This window comes from Protopterus annectens, chromosome 10.part0 (assembly GCF_019279795.1).
Source record: "Protopterus annectens isolate FY-2018-M chromosome 10.part0, PAN1.0, whole genome shotgun sequence".
Lineage (NCBI taxonomy): Eukaryota > Metazoa > Chordata > Ceratodontiformes > Protopteridae > Protopterus > Protopterus annectens.
In genome coordinates, this window is record NC_056744.1 from 1,441,606,316 (window position 1) to 1,441,626,098 (window position 19,783).

The 19,783-nt window shown below is 41.2% G+C and overlaps 1 protein-coding gene across 1 annotated transcript in view; it reads right to left on the reverse strand.

Moving 5' to 3' along the window:
- STXBP3 (syntaxin binding protein 3) overlaps positions 1–19,783 on the reverse strand; it is a 758,101-nt gene that overhangs the window by 680,002 nt on the left and 58,316 nt on the right. Inside the window, exons 4-6 of the mRNA XM_044086884.1 lie at positions 19,690–19,766; positions 19,418–19,493; positions 19,169–19,225 (exon numbers count right to left, since the gene is read on the reverse strand). Coding sequence (XP_043942819.1) covers positions 19,169–19,225; positions 19,418–19,493; positions 19,690–19,766 — 210 coding nt within the window. The remainder of the gene's footprint in view (positions 1–19,168; positions 19,226–19,417; positions 19,494–19,689; positions 19,767–19,783) is intronic.

Consider the following 19,783-nt stretch of genomic DNA (forward strand, 5'->3'; position numbering starts at 1 on the left):
GTTTGCTGTGCTGAATCCTGCTAATCTCCCATATTACCTTCTACTACGAGTATTAATTTATCATCCGTTCCAAAACTTTCTTGCAGTGTGACTGTTGTTTTATACCTCTATACTGCCCACCATTATGAATGTCCTTTTTTTTTTCTTGAACACTGGTACTAGTATGCTTATTCTCCAGTTGTCTGGGATATGCCTCTCTCTCCATACTGCTACGGCTAGGAGTACTCTCAAGAGCCATTTCTCCCCATCTCACCCAGCATCTTTATCATATCTGGATGGTGCAGTACTGCAATGGTTGCATTGTCACCTCACAGCAAGAGGTTCTCCGGTTCGATTCTCAGCTGGTATGCCTTCTGTGTGTTGCCTGCATGTCCGTCCTATGTTCGCGTGGGTTTTCACTGGGTGCTCTGGCTTCCTCCGATGTTACAAAAACATGCGTCTGGAGCGTTTCTTCCCGGGCCTCTCCTGAAAACTGGCTTCATTCCAAGTTGGACTTTCCTGATAAACAAATGTTAAATAAAATAAAAATAAATAAATCTGCTGTGACCGGAGCCTGCTGCTTTTTCTGACTTCACAGTAGTAGTACAAACAGTAGTAAGGAAAATGGGGGGGGGGTTCCTCCTGTTCTTTCATCATAGGCTGTAACTCGGGCAGTACAGCTTCTGTGGGGTTTTCTTAATTCAGAAGCTGCTGGAAATACTCCTTCTAATTGGCTTTAATGTGCTGTTGCTGGCATCCCTTATGAAGGGTGCCAGATTATCACCTTTATCTTTCTGTCTTTGCTTTTCAACCAGATATAGTTTCTTTGTGCCATCTAGAGAGTCTCTTTACAGATGCTGTCAGAGTGCCTCTGATGTCTTGCTCTTTGCTATTGCAACTCCTTTCTTAGCTGATCAGTACTCCTCCTTAACCTGATCTGTCTTTTCTGTTTATTTTTTCCTCAGACCATTTCCCTGGGGATGACCTTGCAGTCACCGATTCCACCTCAGTGCCCTTTTGTTTACTAGGAGGAAGTCTGTACCAGAGTTGCATGTTGGCCACTCTTATGTGATCGTATGACTGTCTTTTTTACTGCACCATGTATTGGTTTATTAAGCCATTTGCCAGACCGAAGTATAGAGTGGCCTCTCCTTTTTTATTCTAGTTGCCCCACCCATGTAGACTCATGCAGCCCTCATACCCTGATGTCTGTCAGTCCAGATATGTGCATTTAGGTCACCTATTATCAAGACCACCAATTCATATTGTCCTGCTTTATCTAGTAGGTCCTGCAAAATGCACTCTTTTCCTTTCTATCTTAACACTGCTGTGGGGCACGGGCTAAAATTATGAGTACTGCTCTATCATTACACTGGAGTCTGACTGCTAAGAGTCTGGCACTAATTCTGAGGACATCCCTCATTGTCCATTGAAGCCTTTTCCTCTCCACAATTCCCACATCATTTCTAGCCTGTCCTGTCCTTGACAAGTAGACTCTGTTGCCCAAGACAAGTCTCCTGGATACTTAGGATATCTAACACTTCCAAGCTCTGTCCTATGAGTGAACCTACATTAAGTGCAGCAATTCTTAGCTCATGTTTGGCATGTTGTTTTTTACATCAAGCTTTCACTCAACAGAGGTACTCCAGTGTAATCTAAGCTGGGTAACTGGACACTGATTACTACACACTAACCAATATGGGCATATACACACCCTGTAGGTCAGTGTAGTCAGGTCCTCAATCCACATCACCAGCAGATAACTATGCCTATTGGGCAACTTTAGTCATCATAAATAAAGTCACCTAGAGCCACATTTCACACCATCCAGTGCCTAGCCCCACCACGGCATGCTGTCTGTGAACTATGATCTCCTATTTTGAGGATACTGTGCACCACAGTAGATGTCCAAAGCGGTTGGACTATACAACTCTTCCCACTACAGGGCACAATAGAGTCTGTGCTGCTGCTCACAACTCAACTCATTTTTGTATGGCTTTGAGATAGAAGCATTCAGCATCTTTTGGGAAGTGGGAGAAACTCCACATGAGCACAGGGAGAGCATGCAAACTCCATACAGGCATTCACCCGAGCTCAGGATTGTACCTTGTGCATAGGAGGCAAAGACAAACCATTATGGCAACTGGTCTCTACTGTTGAAACACTCGGGTAAGTTGTCACAAAGTACATAATCACTACAAAAAGTACAGTTTTGTACCTACCATAAATGTAGATGTTAGAGTGTAAACATTGCTGCAGTCATTACACTTGGATTATCCTGCTGTCAGGCGGTTCCTAAGTCGGCCTGAGTTCCAAAGTCTTGGTCCAGCGTCGGTTGCTGTCGCCTCCTCCCGGACGTCAGTGCAACAGGGGTATACAAAATGCAGCCGACGCCATTTTCTTCAGTTTTTCTTGCCCCAGATGTCAGGTGCCCCCAAGTAGGTAGGCAATTCAAATTGCTAGTAAAGTATAAAAAAGAAAAGCAAACAACAATTTTCAGTTACCAGCAAATACTCCCCACAGGTAGTAAAGGGTAGAAGACCTAGGTACGTAACAGCAAGTAAGAGGGGAAGGAGGGAGGGTAACCTGGACTGCAGCAGTGTCTACACTCGAACATCTACATTTATGGTAGGTACAAAACTGTACTATGTTCATTGTGTTACACTGCTGCAGTCATTACACTTGGGTGGAATCCCAAAGCTGAGGTAGGGTGGCTGGTTCTATAAGGCATTAGGAGTGGCTATAAGGCCCTGTAGCACAGCAGTGGTGAAGCCAGCTCTAGATTTGGAGTATAAAGGCAAATAGTAATGCTTGGTGAAGGTATGCACAGAACTCCATGTTGCTGCTTCCAAAATATCCTTGGTAGGTACTCCTCTGAGGTAGGCAGTTGAAGTGGCTGTTGCCCTGGTGGAGTGAGATCTAATGCTGCTAGGTACAGGTTTCCCATGGTGTATATAGCAGAAGCGTATGCAATGTCCTATCCATTTTGAAATAGTCTGTTTTGAAATGGCTTTTCCCTGTGCTCCTGCAGCATATGCTACCAATAATTGCTCAGATTTTCTAAAAGCTTTGGTCTTGTCCAACTGTCTGTGAATGTCCAAAGAATGTAGTAGTCCCACCCCTTTGTTCTGTGGTTTTGGGTAAAAAGTTGGCAAGTGAATAGTTTGGTTTAGAGCCACACTTGAAACCACCTTTGGCATAAACGTAGGGTTAGTTCTTAAAGACACACTGTCCTGGTGGAAAATGAGGAAAGGTTCCACTGCCATTAGTGCCTGTAATTCTGAAACTCTTTGTGCTGATGTTACTGCCAGTAGCAGAGCAGTTTTCCAAGAGATATATTTTAATTCTGCTGGGTTAGCTGGCTCAAAAGGAGGTAGAGTTAATTTTTCCAAAACAAAGTTGAGGTCCCAAGTTGGAGTAGGTGCTCTACGGGGCGGTCTTATGTTTTTAGCCCCTCTGAGGTACTGTTTGAGCAAAGGATTAGAGAAAATTGGTGGATCCGTGTTGTAATGAGCAGAAATGGCAGAGGCGTGGATCTTGATGGATGAGAAGGAGAGGCCCTTGTCCAGCATCTCAGTTAAATATTGAAGTATCCGAGGAATGTTTGGGGCAAGAGGGTCAAGGCTGTGTGCCTGGTTCCAAGCACAGAATCTCTTCCATTTATCCGAATAGGCTTTCCTGGTACTAGGCCTTCTGTCCTCCAGAATGACATCCATAATAACTTTGGAGAGAGGCATTGCTTGCTTGACTAGGGAATTTTCCATGCAGCTAGGTTTAAGGTCTTTAGCTGGCTGTGAAGTATGTGATTGTTGCGCTGTGTCAGCAAATGTGGGACTTGAGGCAAAATCCAGGGTGCTTCTTGTGCTAAGTTCTTTAAGATTGGGTACCAGTGCTGGCGTGGCCAGTCTGGTGCAATCGGGATCATCTTTGGCTCTTCTTGCCTGGCTTTTATTAGTACCTTTGGAAGGAGAGGTAAAGGTGGGAAAGCGTATACTTGCAGGTTTTTCCAGCTGAATGAGACGGCATCCACTTTCCATGCTTGTGGATGGTAACTCCTTGTGCAGAACTTCTGTAGAAGGCAGTTCGTTGGGGATGCAAACAGATCTATGTCCGGGCACCACCATTTTTGTATCATCATTCTGAATATTTGTGGATTCAATTCCCATTCGTGGGGATCCATGATGTTTCTGCTTAGGTCGTCTGCCAGTGCGTTTTTCTTTCCTGGCAGGAATTGTGCTTGCAGATGTAGTCTAGAGCTGTGTTCCACAAGGTCATGGCTTGCTGCAGAGAGGGTAAGGAGTGTGTGCCCCCTTGCTTATGTACCACATTACTGTGGTGGTGTCTGTCTTTAGTAGTAGTTGTCCTGGATGCAGCAGGTTCTTGAAAGCTAGAAGGGCATTTTGCACTGCTAGCATCTCTTTTTGATGGATGTGAATATGCCCTTGCTCTGCGGGCCACTCGCCCTGAATACATTTTCCTGCCATGTGTGCTCCCCAGGCATAATCCGATGCATCTGTTGTCAGTGTTTGCCTGGCTGTGGGTTGAGTAAAAGGCTGTCCCTTGTTGAGGTGAAAAGCTTCAGCCCACCATCGAAACTCCTGTTGAAGGCAAGGAATTAGTAGTATAACTGTTTCCAAACTTTGACAGTGTTGAGACCATACACTCTTTAGGTACCATTGTAGTTTCCTCATATGCAGTCTGGCATATGGAACTAGTAGTATGCAAGATGCCATGCAGCCCAAGGCCTGCAGAATTTTTCTTGCAGGGAGTTGGGTCTTTGTTGCCATCAATTGAAAGTATTGAGTCAGTTGTCCTTGCTTGTCTGGCGTGAGATAAGCCATCTGGGCCGTTGTGTTCAAGCTGGCACCCAGGAATATTATCGCTTGTGAGGGCACTAGTTTTGATTTCTTTTCGTTTACTGTGTACCCCAGGCAACTTAATAACTTTTTTACGAACGCCAGATGCTTTAGAAGAATGTCCTTGCTCTCTGCTTGAATCAGGCAGTTGTCCAGGTATGGATAAATTTGAATTCCTTTTTGTCTGCAAAATGCAATTACTGGTGCTAGGCACTTTGTGAAGACCCTGAGCACAGTAGATAAGCCAAAGGGCAGTGCAGAGAATTGATAGCGCATTGAACCAGCTATGAATCTGAGGCATCTTCTGGAATTTTGTCTGATAGGGACAGTGTGCCTCCTTGAGGTCCAAAGTCACGAGCCAAGCTTTCTTACCCAGCATGGGAAGAAGCTGCTGTAGTGTCAACATTTTGAATTTCGGAACATCCAGGTAAGGGTTTAGAGTAGAAAGATCCAGAATGGGTCTCCAGGCTTTGTCCTTTCTGGGAACCAGAAAGAGTAGAGTAAAATCCTTGTCCTTACTCCTGTGGGTGGTACCTTTTGAATAGCTGTCATGTCCATGACTGCTGTAATTTGTTTTTGAGCCTCTGCCCATTGATTTGGTGGCAGATTTGGCGTTCCTTTTAACCTTGGCAGAGTGTGAAAGTGGAACCTGTAACCTTGAGATACAATGTTGAGAACCCATTTGTCTTTGGTGATGCAATGCCAATTGTGATAGAAAAGTGCCAGTTTTCCTCCTAAGGGGGCTGCCAAGAGAGAGCCGTTTGGCAGCTGTAGTGGGAAGTCATTGAGGCTGCTTTTTATATGGTTGGGGCCTGTCTTCCCCTTCTTTCTGGCCTGGTGTACCCCATTGTCTAGGCTTGTAAGGGCCTTGTGTTTGACCTCTACCTCTTGGACGTCTGTATTTGCCCCTTTGAGGTCTGTCTGACTGGAAAGGAACAATTCTTTGTTGGCCAATTTCTGCTAAAACGAGGTGGCTGAACCTGTAAGAAATCCTTCACCGTTTGCATAGATTTTGCCTTATCCTCCATCTTCTTTAATGCCTCCTCTGTCTTAACTCCAAACACATCACGATGCAAAGGTGCATCCAATAATTTTGCCTTAACATGATCTGGTAACGTATGTTCTTTTAACCAAGCATGTCTTCTAATGACAGAGCCTGTAACTGCTGCTCTACAGGAGGCCTCTAAGGAATCAAAACCACATTGCAAAGAATGTTTTCCCACTTGTTCAGCTGCATGCAATAAATCCTGCATCTCTTTGAAATTAGGAGGATCTGAATCTGGAAGCATCTTTTGTTTCAACTGAGACATCAAAAATTACTGATATTTTAGCATGTAAAACTGGCAATTTAAAGCTCTCATTGCTAAAGTTGCAGACGTATATACTTTCTTTCCCCATCTGTCTAATGCTTTGGAATCTCTGTCAGAGGGTACTGGGTTTTTTGCTGATGAGGCCTTAATCCCTTTGGGTCCCTGAGAAATAGTTTCAGGGTCAGCAACAAGGCTTTTATACAGAAATTTATGAGAGTCAGGGACTCTGTAGTATCTATCAGGTTTAACTGGGGCTGGAGGTAAGGAGTCAGGATTTAAGCTGGATTCAGTATACACATCATCCACAATATCTAACACTGGCGGAATAGCAAGGGGTCTGTGTTGAGGTAATAAAAGGAAGTCTCCGAGCCTTTTCTTGGATTCTGAGTAATCCTGGCCTTCCCAATGGAAATGCTCCCTCATGGTATGTAAGGTCTCCCCAAAGGAGTAGCCCTCAGGTGGAGAGGCTGATGGAATTGATTCCTCAGCATCAGAATCCTCATAAGGGGGTAAAGAATATCCTAGGTCTGAGGATGAATCTGAAGAAATGGACACCTGGTCAGAAGATTCATATTCTGCATCCTGTCTGGGCCTTTTATCAGGAGGGGATGGGACCCCCTGATCAGGGTGATTAGGTATTCGGCCATCTTGAGCATTTGTTCCTTAGGCATGGAGGCCTGTCCTGGAGAATGCTGCATCTGTTTCTGTGTTTTAAGGGGGGGCTTAGACTTAGCAGAGGGTTTAATGGTTAACTGGGTAGGTCTGAAGACACCCTCTGAAGCTGTGGATTGCTCAGCTACTTCGGTTCCCTCTGAAGGGTTAGTTTCAGTAGGCTGAAAGACTTGTGCGTCCGAAGGCCCAACAAGCTCCACTAGGGAGTCGGAGGCAGTCTGTGGTTCTGTGGAAGCGGTCGTCAGGGGCTGTGAAGGCACCTCGCTGAAAACCGGAGAAAATGGCAACCGGCCTAGAAGAGGCCTCATTGTCAGTTTTGGGCCTCGGATGCCTGTCCTTGTCTTTGCGCTTTTTATGTATTCCAGTCATCGGAAGTTCCGACGGCATGGTGTAATTGAATTTTCTGCTAAAATAATGTCTGGCAATATCAAACCGACGTTTAATAGTGCGCTTGTTAAACCTAGCACAAAACCGACAACCAGTGGCCTCGTGGTCTGGGCCTAGGCATGGGATACAATAGGAATGGAAATCCTTATGAGGTATTTGCTTCCCACAAGAAATACAGTTATTAACTTTTACTGACTTCGGTCTGAGGCAAGAAAAAGTTTCCCCAACAGGGTACTTAGCTTTGTAGAAGACTTTGGTTCTGGATTCGGAATGAAAATCTCAGGAGTCGGCCGACCCGCACTTGCGAACTGCTTTTGCTTCGGGCACCGCGCAGCAAGAAAGACTGAAGAAAATAGCGTCGGCTGCATCTTACATACCCCTGTCGCACTGACGTCAGGGAAGAGGTGACAGCAACCAACGCCGGACCAAGACTTTGGAACTCAGGCCAACTGGGGAACCGCCTGACGGCAGGATAACTCAAGTGTAATGACTGCAGCAGTGTAGCATGATGAACATCTTCTACAGTTTTAATGCTTATTTTAAGTAAAACATGAACACCTAAACTCAAAAGTTGGAAAAGCAGTACACATTTAGCACAAAACTGCCAAGGAAAGAAATATGCCTTTAAAGCAGGAAAGGAGGTTCTTGACAAACTATCATTACTTAAATACTGGGTTTCTTGAACTAAAAAAATGGCACTTTTGTCAAAAGTTAAAAAAAAATGTATAACTATTTTCTAATCTCAGAAAGAACAAATTCTGTGTGGAAGGTTCCCCAAAGAGGAATTATATGCCTTAAATGAAACTGCAGACAAATTACTGCCACTGATAAGCTTATTTGCTTCTGGTGAGGCATCAAAAAAAATTTGATGTCCCTTCCTTCTTGGCTGCTGTTTATCTAATTGGTGCTAACTAATCCAGAGCTTTTGAATTAGGCCAGCTGTTGCATGCTATTCAGGAAATAACCAAATAGCCTGCAGCAGTGGGAATGAACATCTGTAATGGGATAATGTAGCACAAGACAAGCAAGCAGGGGCTCCTGCCAAGCTTGTCTACTCCAATACTCTTGCTAATGACCTAGCAATAGAAAAGATATTCCTTTCAATCATATACAGAGGTCAAAGTTTTTTTCAGATCCAACTTTAAAACTGGAAAGCACACCTTGCTCGAGCTGGTCAAAACAATTACAAAAATATATATAATCATAAAAGACAACTACTCACATTTACACTAAATTCAATATGCAACTCCCTCCCCCACCTGCCCAGATTACTACAAGGACAATTACTTCCCAAAATTACCAGACTTTTCAAGCCCCCACCTCAAACATTATGCTCGCAAAAAAACTAAAACTTGACAAACTTAGAACTCAACTTGGCATCAACGGAAAGACTGCCCCACCACCATCACAACATTTGCAGATATAGCCTAAGAAACATATTACCAGTAGTACAAACCCACATTCCTTTACAACACCAAAACTATCTCCACAACAGAAGTTCTAGTAAATGGTATTACAGGAAGAATATGTCTAGAGCTCCTCCAAACAAGGTTGTATCAGCTTATCTTCACATTAGAGTTTCTCTCTCTATCAAATAGCACACAATCTATGCAAATCTTGAACCCCCCTCATCTAGCAGATGTTACACCCACTACTGGTATCCCCTTAGATTCACCCCCACCCATTTTTACTTCAAAGCCATTACACCTCTCCTGAAAAAAAATCACTAGGTGTCCCATTAGAAGGATACAGGCTCAACACATTATCAGGCAATATAGCCTCCATCTCATTAAGGGAATCATGCCACCAGCTCGGAAAGCTGTCATTGTAAAGCCTTTAGCCAAGACTTCCTGATCTGTCCTCTTATCAAAATCTTCGCTCCCATTTATATCTTCCCAACAGTTAAGGATAGTCTTGAAAAGCTAATATAAAACCAGCTGCTACAGCCTTTCCTGGATGGGAGGAGCACCATGTCTACCTGCAAACGTATGAAATTTTGTCAGAGCACCACAGTCTCTGGACAGGAGAAGCACCATGTCCACTCTCCGCACACGTACAGATAACAAGAATAAAGGCAAGCTTACCGACTTCCCTCTGCATCAATCTCAAATGTTTTTGATATTTTTTTATCATTCTTTTCTAATAAGTTCACTCCTGGGTGAAAGGATGTGGCCCCTTGGCTATAAATTAGCTTAAATCCTTCCTTGATAACAAACTTTGCAGTCCAAGTAGGTTCCGCAATATCCCATTCATCCCCACTATGTAAAAGCATTCCACAAGGCTAAGCTCTCTTCCACATTCTCCTGTATTTATTAACAATCTACCAGCTGATCACTCCATCTAATTTCTCTTTATACTTGCAATTAAGTCTTGCACACACACCCCACAATTTATAAAAAAAGACCTTTATACCCTCTTGGAATGGTTAAACTCTCTCAAACACACACACTGTAGTTTTCTGACCTCAAAATGGTATAAACACAGCTGGTTTACTCATCATTAGTTTTGAAACAATATTGACAGTACACAAAATACACGAACCTCTCAACGTTCATCATCACATACAGGTCACCAGGCATCTAGTTACATGAATCTTTCACCACCACATACAGGTTACTAGAATCAAAGTAAACACATTAGTCTTCTTGGCCACAAAAATACCCTACTTTCTCCCCCCTCCAAACCACAGCTGTTGTAAGGAAAGGAATACTTCCACTTAGTTAGACTAGGTCTCCCTATTACAGGTAATGCCTTAACAAAAAAAAAAAAAACAGCTTACCTCTTTGCTATCTGTAACATCTACATATTCATCTCCCTGTTTAAGAAAACACCACCTTAGCAAAACAAAACATCGTCCAGTAGTCTATTACTTGCTCCTCTAATATACAAACCTCAATCTCAACTCATTCCATTCCTCTGCAAACAGGCTAACCACAAGGATCACCTCCTACCACCTTAGATCCCATACTTTTTCTAACTCAACCTTCAAACCCTGCAAAGCAGACTTCACTCTTCCAGTCAACCCTTCCCATTCCTTGCTCTAAAAATATGGTAAACCCCACAAAACTAAAAACAATTAACACCTTCCAAAACTTTAAACATTAAATTCAAAAATCTTCCTCTTCAAATAAGCAAAATGTATAAGTTTCCAAAATACCAGTATTAGGAACTACCCACGTTACTACTGGCCACTTTTGACATACTATCCACATGTCATATTACTGACCTCTCTTGACATACTACTATAAAAATTTCAAAATGAGCCCTACCTACTAACCCCTCACCTTTTATTTTTTTAAACACATCCCACAGCTCCACTGCTTTCCTGCATATCTACTGCAACTTTATCTTTCACCCTACTTTTCCCATTCCTTCATTCATCTGTTGCTATTAAACACATTTATCAAATTCATTCCTACCACTAAAACTGACAAGGTGAATGCTGTACATGCTCAGTCTCACATCTGAATCTCTAACTGTTCACACTATATCAGGTTTCCTACTGATTTTACTAGAAGATTACTCTGCTACTGTATCGTTATTGTAATTACTGGATACCTGTGTATTTCATCTTTCAGCTTTAGTTTAGCCTTATGGCACACTATCTGTAAAATTTCTTTTTCCAGTATTTTTTAGTGTTTATATTCCTGTGTTGAACCTGAAAAAAGGTCCAACAGATCCACAGTCTGCTCTGGTAAACAAAATAAAGTTATTCTAACAAAATAATTACTGTAGTGGTTCCCATTAAAACAAACAAGAATAACAACTTGGAAGCAAATCATGCTATTCATTAACATGGTTTCTAAGAAACAAAATAACAGGACATGGCTTCCCACTTCAAGTCATGTTATTATCTGTGGTACATACTTAGACTGGCTGCCCTTAGCAACTGCTCTCAGTTCATCTATTATTTAGATAAAAGGTCAAAAATCACCAATGGCTCACATAATGCCTCACATCCAAGAGTCCTGTGTACACTAAGAATGAGTTACAGGACAAACAAGAATAAACCACAGCAGAGATGAGAGGAAATAGTTGCCCCCAGCATTAAAACAGCAGACTCCCTTCACTTCCCTAATATTTGAGAAAGATGAACACTAAAAACTCTTAAAATGTATAATTCGAAAGCAACAGTAATAAAAAAAAAAAAATCCAAAATGTTAGATGCTAATTCTTCTTCTGTGAAGATATAAACTTGAATATTGACTGGATTAACTCTGCTTTTATTTATAGTGCTTTTGTCCACCAACAGAGACTTTGTATGCTTTGATCTTCACGGAGGATTTTTTTCCCTTGCAGGCAAGTTTAATTTGACAAAAATTTGTAAGATACCAGATATATCTCTGTGGATAGTTATGTTCATACACAGTGCCCACAGCAGTAATTAGTTATTTTTCCTTCCTTTACTTTTCTTCCTATGGCAGCTAGGATTGGGGAATATGAATGTGAGCAACAACTTGAAATACATTACGAATATTACTCTTTCACTCTTGCTTGCAATCAAATATTAAAAGTGTATGCAGAAAGTGCCACCATTTCTGACATAAGCTGTGTGTGAAAGCAAAAGTATTATGTGAGTTGTACGTAAAACTGCAGTAGATGTTCAAAATCTTTACTGCTGTAATAGCCTATAGGTTGTACCCTGCCAAGGATACAGCAACCAGACAGCTTCCAAAAAGGTTTTTATCCCCTCCCACATTGTCATTCTGGCTCCTTATAATAATAAGAACCAATTTTGGAGGGCACTATACAAACAGACAGCGACTAATAATTCCTGTCCCTGTAAAGAAAATGGGGAGCTCATCCTGAACAATGACCAAAAAAAAAAAAAAAAAAAAAAAGTGTGTATTACACATAATTTGAACCAACAAGTATACACATGGGTATATGTACATACAAAAATAAAATATACACACACAAAAAAAAAATGTACAAGAAGGTAGATGGTGGATAGGTGCAGCTACTGCAGCAGTGAATAATTTGAACATTTACGGTTACAGTTAAATGCAACTTACACAGCTCTACTATATTAATCACTCAATTGCTGCAGTAGCCCATGGGTAGACCATCATAGTTTATCCAACCTGGGAGGAGGAAGGATAAGGCTCCAGAAGCTCCTAAAGACTGATCCTAGCAAAACTAGTTCTGAACCTGGAATGGAACCTAGCTTGTAGTGCTTTGTAAATGCATGGATGAAGTACCAAACTGCTGCTTCTAGAGTACTTCTAGAGTTCACCCTCTTCCAGTATGCCACTGTAGAAACTAATGCTCTAGTAGAATGTGCCTTAACATTGCCCGTAACAGACTTCCAATGTGTGAATAACAAAAAAATAGTAGTGGGCAACTATCTAGAAATAGTTTAGAAATGGGTTGACCTTTCCTAGTCTCAGAATAAGAAACAGAGCTGGTTAGTGTTCCTAAAGTACTTAGTTCTGTCAGGACAGTACAAGAGTTGCCTATGCACAACCAATGGGAGTAGAATCTTTTCTTCTTGTTTTTGGTTCTGGCTAAAAACAGAATGATGTCTCAATTCAACATGAACTCTGAAATCCACCCTGGGCATAAGAAAGGAATTTGCTCACTTAGTAACCCTATCTCAAGGGAAAACGAGAGACTGCATGATACACTTCTTGCGGATGTCATGGCAGTAACAGTTTTACAGGTCACAAACCTTATGTCAGCTTGACAGGCAGATTCACAGGGTGACAGTCAGCTTTTCTAACACAAAGTTGAGATCCCAAGAAGCCTGTCTAACAGGAAGTCTCAAGTGCAAAACTCTTTTTAGAAACTGTTTAACAATAAACAGAAGAGGGGATCCATTTGCATACATGGCTGTAACATGTACCTTTATAGAAGCATAAGACAGGCTAGAAGACAGTAGCACACAAATGTTTAAGCAACAGTGGTACAGAATCCTTGAATGATCCTGTTATTTTTTTTTTTTTGGCTAAGCACCAACTAGAAAATCTCTTCCACTTGGCAATATATGATTTGTAGCAGAAGTCTTCTTGCATCCTTCAGTACCAGCTGCATGCGCCCTCATGACAGAGGTGCCTAAAGGTTTCAAAACTGAATCATCTGGTTAGTCAGTTGCAGTCATTTGATATCTGGGTATATCAAACTTCCCTTGCCCTGTGTGAGTAGATCCAGTCTGTGAGGAAGCTTGTGCTAATTGCCCCTGTCCAGTTCCACAAGGAGAGAGAACCAATTTTGCCTGGCCAGAAGGGAGTCGTCATACTGTTTTTAGTGAGTTTTTCAGAATCTTCAGAATTACTTTGGAAGTAATCAGAAAGGGTAGAAATGCATAAAGGAACATCCCCACCAGGGGAAATGAAGTATCTGTTTTCCAGGCCTGCTTCCGGGGGGGGTCCTGTAACAGAATCTGTCTAGTTGTCTATTTTGAAAGGAGGTGGACAGATCTTGAGATGTTCCCCACATCTGGATCAAATATTAGTAGATCTCTACATTGAGTTTCCACTTGTGAGGGTCTGCCCAGGATCTCCTTAGCTTCTCGGACACTGTGTTCTGCTCTGACAGTATACAAGAAGCTTAAAGAGTTAAGGATCATTGTAGAACTAACTCCTAAGCCAACACTGCCAGCTGGCACAGCAGGAATGACCTGGTACTCTCCCTGTTTAAGCACCATGTTACCATGGTGTTTGCCATGATCTGTAAGGGACCTGGGTCCCAGAGATAATGCAGAAACTTTATAGCATGAATCATTAATAACATTTCTTTTACAGTGATGTACTTTATGTCTGACTTGTCCCACAGTTCTTGTACTTTTGCCCCCCATTAAAACTACTCTCCAAGCAAAATTTGAGGAAATGGTCATTACAGAATGTGTTGGGGTTGGTGGAAAAAAGGGACACCTGGACTGTGAGCCAAAGGGACACCTGGACTGTGAGCCATCCAATCCTTATACAATACCATTCTGTCTTGATAAAACTCAACATTGGAATCAAACTCCAGGAGATGAGAACGTTGGGCTCTCATATTTTTAAGGTGTCGCTGAATCCTTTTCATGAGTAAACTCGCAAAGGAATCGAGAAGATTAGAAAAGTCATCATGCCTAATATCCTGATTGAATTTTCTGGCTGTAGCTTGACACTGCAGTGAGAAATCCACGGAAACTTCATATCCACCTTCTCCTGCAGAAGGAATTTCTTTTGACGCACACTGTCTACTAGGTAAACTACAAACACAATCCCGTGTGACAGAGTAAGGGAAAACTTTTTGCACAATTATCTGGAATCCAAGCTGCTTTAAGAGGGATGATGCCTTTGTTAAGGACTCTGGCACAAATAAGCAAGTCATTCACATAAGAAAAAAAGTGTGGTGCCCTGCAATCTGCAGTGGGCCACTACTGGGGCTAGATGTACTGTAAGCCCTCTTGATTAGTGGAGAGCCCAAAGGAATTGCAGAGAACCGAACCCAAAGGGAATTGCAGAGAACCGATAAAGTGACCCAGACATACCAAACATTAGAAATCTCTAGAGGATTCTTGTAATGTGATGGTAAGAATCACCATAAAGCTCTGATCTGGGAGTAGAAGTGTCAACATCTTGACCCCTGGAATATTTACAAAAACTGAGAAAAGAAAGATCCAAAGTTGGTCTTCCAAGCGTGCACCTTTTTTGAAGCCATAAACATCCTGGAGTAAAAGCCAGTTTCTATTTGACCTACAGGAACATATTGTATGACTCCTGTCTCTAAAGAGTCAGAGCACTGGAGGAAACAGATCTGTCTGACTGAGCAGATGAGGGATTCCCAGAAAGAAGAGGGCTCTTCTAGTAATTTCCTCTTGTAGCCCACCTAAAATCACCTTCAAAATCTGTTTGTTTGACACAATCAGCTGTCAAAATCGAGCACTTTAGAGAGTTAGTCTTTGAGAAAAGGGAGGGGGTGACCTGGATTCTGGGACAGTCAGAGGGCACCTGATTTCACCCCCACCCCTTTTTTTTTTTTTGGAAAAAAAAAAGTTTTCTTTTTGGAATTTTCATTAGACAACTATGAAGAGATGACAGAAGGTGATTATCTGTTAGCAGGAAGCACTGCTTGCTTGCTTGTCACTTTTAAAAGGAGCAGAAGGTTTCAGAAAGAACTTGGAGAACTGATAAATCCTTGCATTACTTTACCTCTCTCATCCCATTGTTTGAGCGCCTACATAGCATAGGGACCAAATAAAACCTTTTGTCTAAAGGCAAGTTCAGGATTTCTGACTTTGTCAGCTGAAAGTTACCTACCGAGAAAAGGTCTCTCAAGAATGTGGCAGAAGAAGAAACCCTAGAAACAATAACAACACAATCACACACATTTTTTTAAGGCATGTTTTAAACACTTACAAATTAGCCACAATCTGTTTCAAATAAGATTTCCCTTCAGGAGGCTGGGAAGCAGCGAATTCTTTCAAACTATAGGCATATTTCTACATGTAAACCTAGTAATTCAGAATTCTGAAGGCTAAACTACAGGAAGAAAAAAAAAATGTCTCTTATCTAGTCTGTCAAGACGTCTACCCTTCTTTATCCCCAGAAACTAGCCTGGGGGCTGGTGGCAGATATAGCAGCTGTCTGCTCTAAGATGAGAAAAAGGAAATGTATTACCTAGACAGATTTTATACAATTTATCTGCCTTTCTTTCTGGGTACAAACAGTCAAGAATCAGGAGCATTGCAAGCAGCACTAAAAGCATCCTCCAAGGCTGTCAAAATAGATGAAATGGTGCAGTATGCGGGGCTTCTTGTTCTAATAAATCACATCTGCCCAACCCAGGGGGGCATCCACCTGTTCCAATCAAATACATGCTTCAGTCTGGAGGCGGTCTCAGAAATGGAGAAAGTCTCCAAATGTTCAAATTCAGACTTACTGTCCAAAGAATCAGCGTCTTGGGCTATGGGTCTCTCAGGTGATACTATCCTGTTTCTGGTCCAAGGACTAAAGAAACATCCTCATCCCTATGAGTAGAGGAATAAAATGAGGCACCAACATCCAGGACTGAAACCCACAAACTCCTGGCTAAGGTACTAAGGCAATTTATTAGGAAAAGAAACCATCACAACGATTTATTTTCCGATTCTTTTTCCTAGACACATTGTTGGGTGAGGACAGAAAGTTTATCCATTTCATCCTCGGCAAAGGTCTATTTCACCGGCCAGCACTGGGAGATCCTCTTGGGGTATCTCCAGTACCTAAAAATGGAATGTTGCCCCATGCCCACATCAGATACAATCAGCTGAAGTGGATATGTTTGACTCCTGATCCATGGCTAGAAAGGCTACAACAGAAGCATTGGATGAAAATGGTAAGTGGTCTGATGAACCAGCAGTGGCCACTGCAGAGTCATCTACCACTGGCTGAGGCACATGCTGAGCCTTCACTATGGGGCAAAGGCTCATGTGTCGACTGTTTTTTTTTTTTTCTTTATTGGTACATTGGAGGAAGGAGCACAGTAAGACCAGGAAAGGTATCCATGCTGTAGCCAGGGATTATGCCCAATTGCCAATAAGTGCTGCTGGGAAGAGTCAGTTAGGATTTAAGTAGTCCGACAGGTGTTCACAAGCAGCACACATATGCTTCCCTAGACAGTTCCTCTAAAAATTCACAAGTAAAAGCACACGCAGTACACTAAAATCCTGACAACTTCCCAGAAACTTTACTGACAGAAAACAAAACACGAAGAAAAAATGTCACATTCAAGCACCACACAAATTGCATTTCTAGCCCTGAAATATAAAATGCACTTCTAGCCCTGAAATACACTTGTGTGAAGTGCAACACATTCAAGCAAAATGACAAGCAGCAAAATAATGCAGGCAAGTAGTATACTAATACCAAAACACTCAAACAGTGGTTTAAGTACATAAAATAATTCCCAGGCTTTAAATCCTTCTATGCCAGTTTAACATTTCAGCAGTACATTTTTTTCGCACAAAAACAGCACCAGTATTCTATAAGCCATGTTGTAAATTAGCAGTTTCTGACAAAACTTCTGATATTAAGAAAATTGCCAATATTTTTCAGAAAACAGGAAATATGTAAAAAAAAAAATGTAAAAATATTTTCTGTGTGGAAGGGTTCCTAAATGGGGAATTATCTGCAGGAAATTAATCCTGCAGCCGGTTCATGTTTCATGAGAATACTCTCGGCTGTTATTCCTGGAGGCAGCACGATAGTTCTGAAGATTTTTAGTCACTCAGGATGTTTATACAGCTCCCTCCAAAATGACGTCAGCCTATAAGCAGCCAGACTGACAGTGTGGTACGGGATGAAAGCCTTGGGAAGATGTCCAGTTGCTTTATCCTTGACAGGATACAACCCATATGCTACTGAAGCAGGGAGAATGATGATCATCAATAGTTCATTAACCACAGCTAAATGATCACAAATATAGTCTGTCTGGGGTGGGGGCAATGCCTGAGAGCCACATGATGAAATACATTACTACGGCCATTCATTATTTCACTTTAAATCAGGCCAAACATCAGAGAGAGAGTAGACAGAAAGTATCTATCTTTGGGAGGATAAGGAAACAGGTTGCGTGTGAAACCACAGGTCATTTGCAAGATCACTCTTAAATGTTCACCAATACAACTTCTGGGACAGGCACACATGTCCAGCAACAAGATGAAATACATTACTGTGGTCATTATTTCTTTCACCATCATTACAATCAAAGGACTACAGATGTACACAGAAGCTGGCTACATTTGTTTGATTCCACACAAAGTGCCTTCCCCACTGCAAATAGCAATTACACGATTCCTGTTAAATAATCAACTGATATGGTTTGTGAGATAGCACTGTATGGGTTGACAGCAGCAAACTGAAATATAATGTTGCAGTTACTGCACATTTCACTTTTTTCATAGACAGAAGTGTGCACAGACAGTAGTAGTCTTTTTGAAGAAGGCGGCATGTGAAATCAAATGGCAATTACGCAACCACTGTTCGATGATCACTGATTAGCCTCACTGGAAGGCCATGTAATTGTCTGACAGTAACGTAGATAGTTATGCAAGTATTTGACTGCAGCTATTTGTTTATTGATTTTATTTTTCAGTTTCTTAACCAGGCAGCTGAGTTTGTCCAAAGACACTTTTCAGTTTTGGCCCATGCCATAAAGTATCAATACAACATACAAGAAATATTACATTTTTGGAACAAACTTGACTTACACAAAGGAAAGATGTACATCATAATCAGTTATCAATTTAACCCCAAAAAAGTAATCAGAGCACACTTTTTAAGATAATATAAAACATACTGATTAAAGACTGTGTGTACACAAGATATATTATTGACAAAAGATTACTTTTATATAATGGCATTACAAGGTTACATCCATAACTGTAGGACATAATCAGTGCTTATTGCACACTTACACGTGGTTTATACTAACTACTAGCATGTTGAAAAGAACTGAGACATTTAACCATCATTCTTGAAGATTGTGTTATTTCACTGAGCACAAGGGACTTGTTTATCTGAAACAGAGAAGTTGTTTATTTCTTTAATTAAGTTGGAAATGAGTTCTAAGTGTTGGGGGCTGCTTTTGAGAAAGTTCTCTATTCTATACTGGAGAGAGCAACAAGCTGCATGATTTTTATGACCTAAAAAAAAAATCTAAGCAGTTGATTGAAACTGAAGATCTAAGCGGGGGACAATAAGAATTGTGTAGCTTCTTTCTACCTTAAGATGGAAAGATGGAAAACAGCTCCTTTATAAACTGGTAGCCAGTTGGTTTTGAGAATGAAGATAAATAATGAACTTCGTTAAGTGCCAAGCATATGAATTTTAGTATTTAAATTTTAGCTTTCCTGTTTACTGATGTATTTTGTGCAGAACTACTGACTTACAATGGTATTATGTGGTCTAGTCTAGGGATCAGCAGACTAAAGCCAATAGCCTTCAAAAAGCAACTGCAGTGATTTTTTTTTAATTCAAGAAGCAACTACTCCATTGCCTTGAGCAGAAACGGACTTCAAGGGTATTTTATAGCCAATTATATCAGTAACATTCCCTGAAATCTTCACAAAAACATATGAAACCACTATTGCGATACAGGCATTTAAGTACAAAGAGCAAGCACAGCTAAAAAAGTCAATAGTTCCTCTGAAGAATGATCAGTAATAAATAAAACATGCACTTTTAGCCCCTTTATCATAATCAGCAAATTTCTAGTGTTATGAATATGAAAATAGTATGTACTTACAGTCAGTGAAGTAAAGATAAGCAGCTTTGTACTTGTGACAGCCCTTTTTAAAATCGCTGATAAGTCCATCCACAGACTGAAATCAAAACAATTTTTTTTCGTATTATTGAAGTTAAAATTAAGTTCTTAATATTCTTGAGAAGAGTAAACTATGTTATAAACAAATCACTGGTGCACTTTTCCACAATGCACAGAATGGCTTCCTCTACATCTACACTGCATAATCTTAAACAATTTACGGAAGATTATACTTTCCATGACGGAAGACAAACCTTTTCTTCTGGAGTGATGAAATAGATTGCCTTTAAGTTGTTAACTGGTGCTCTGTCTTTGTAGATATCCTCCACAGCTGAAAGAAAACAAAAG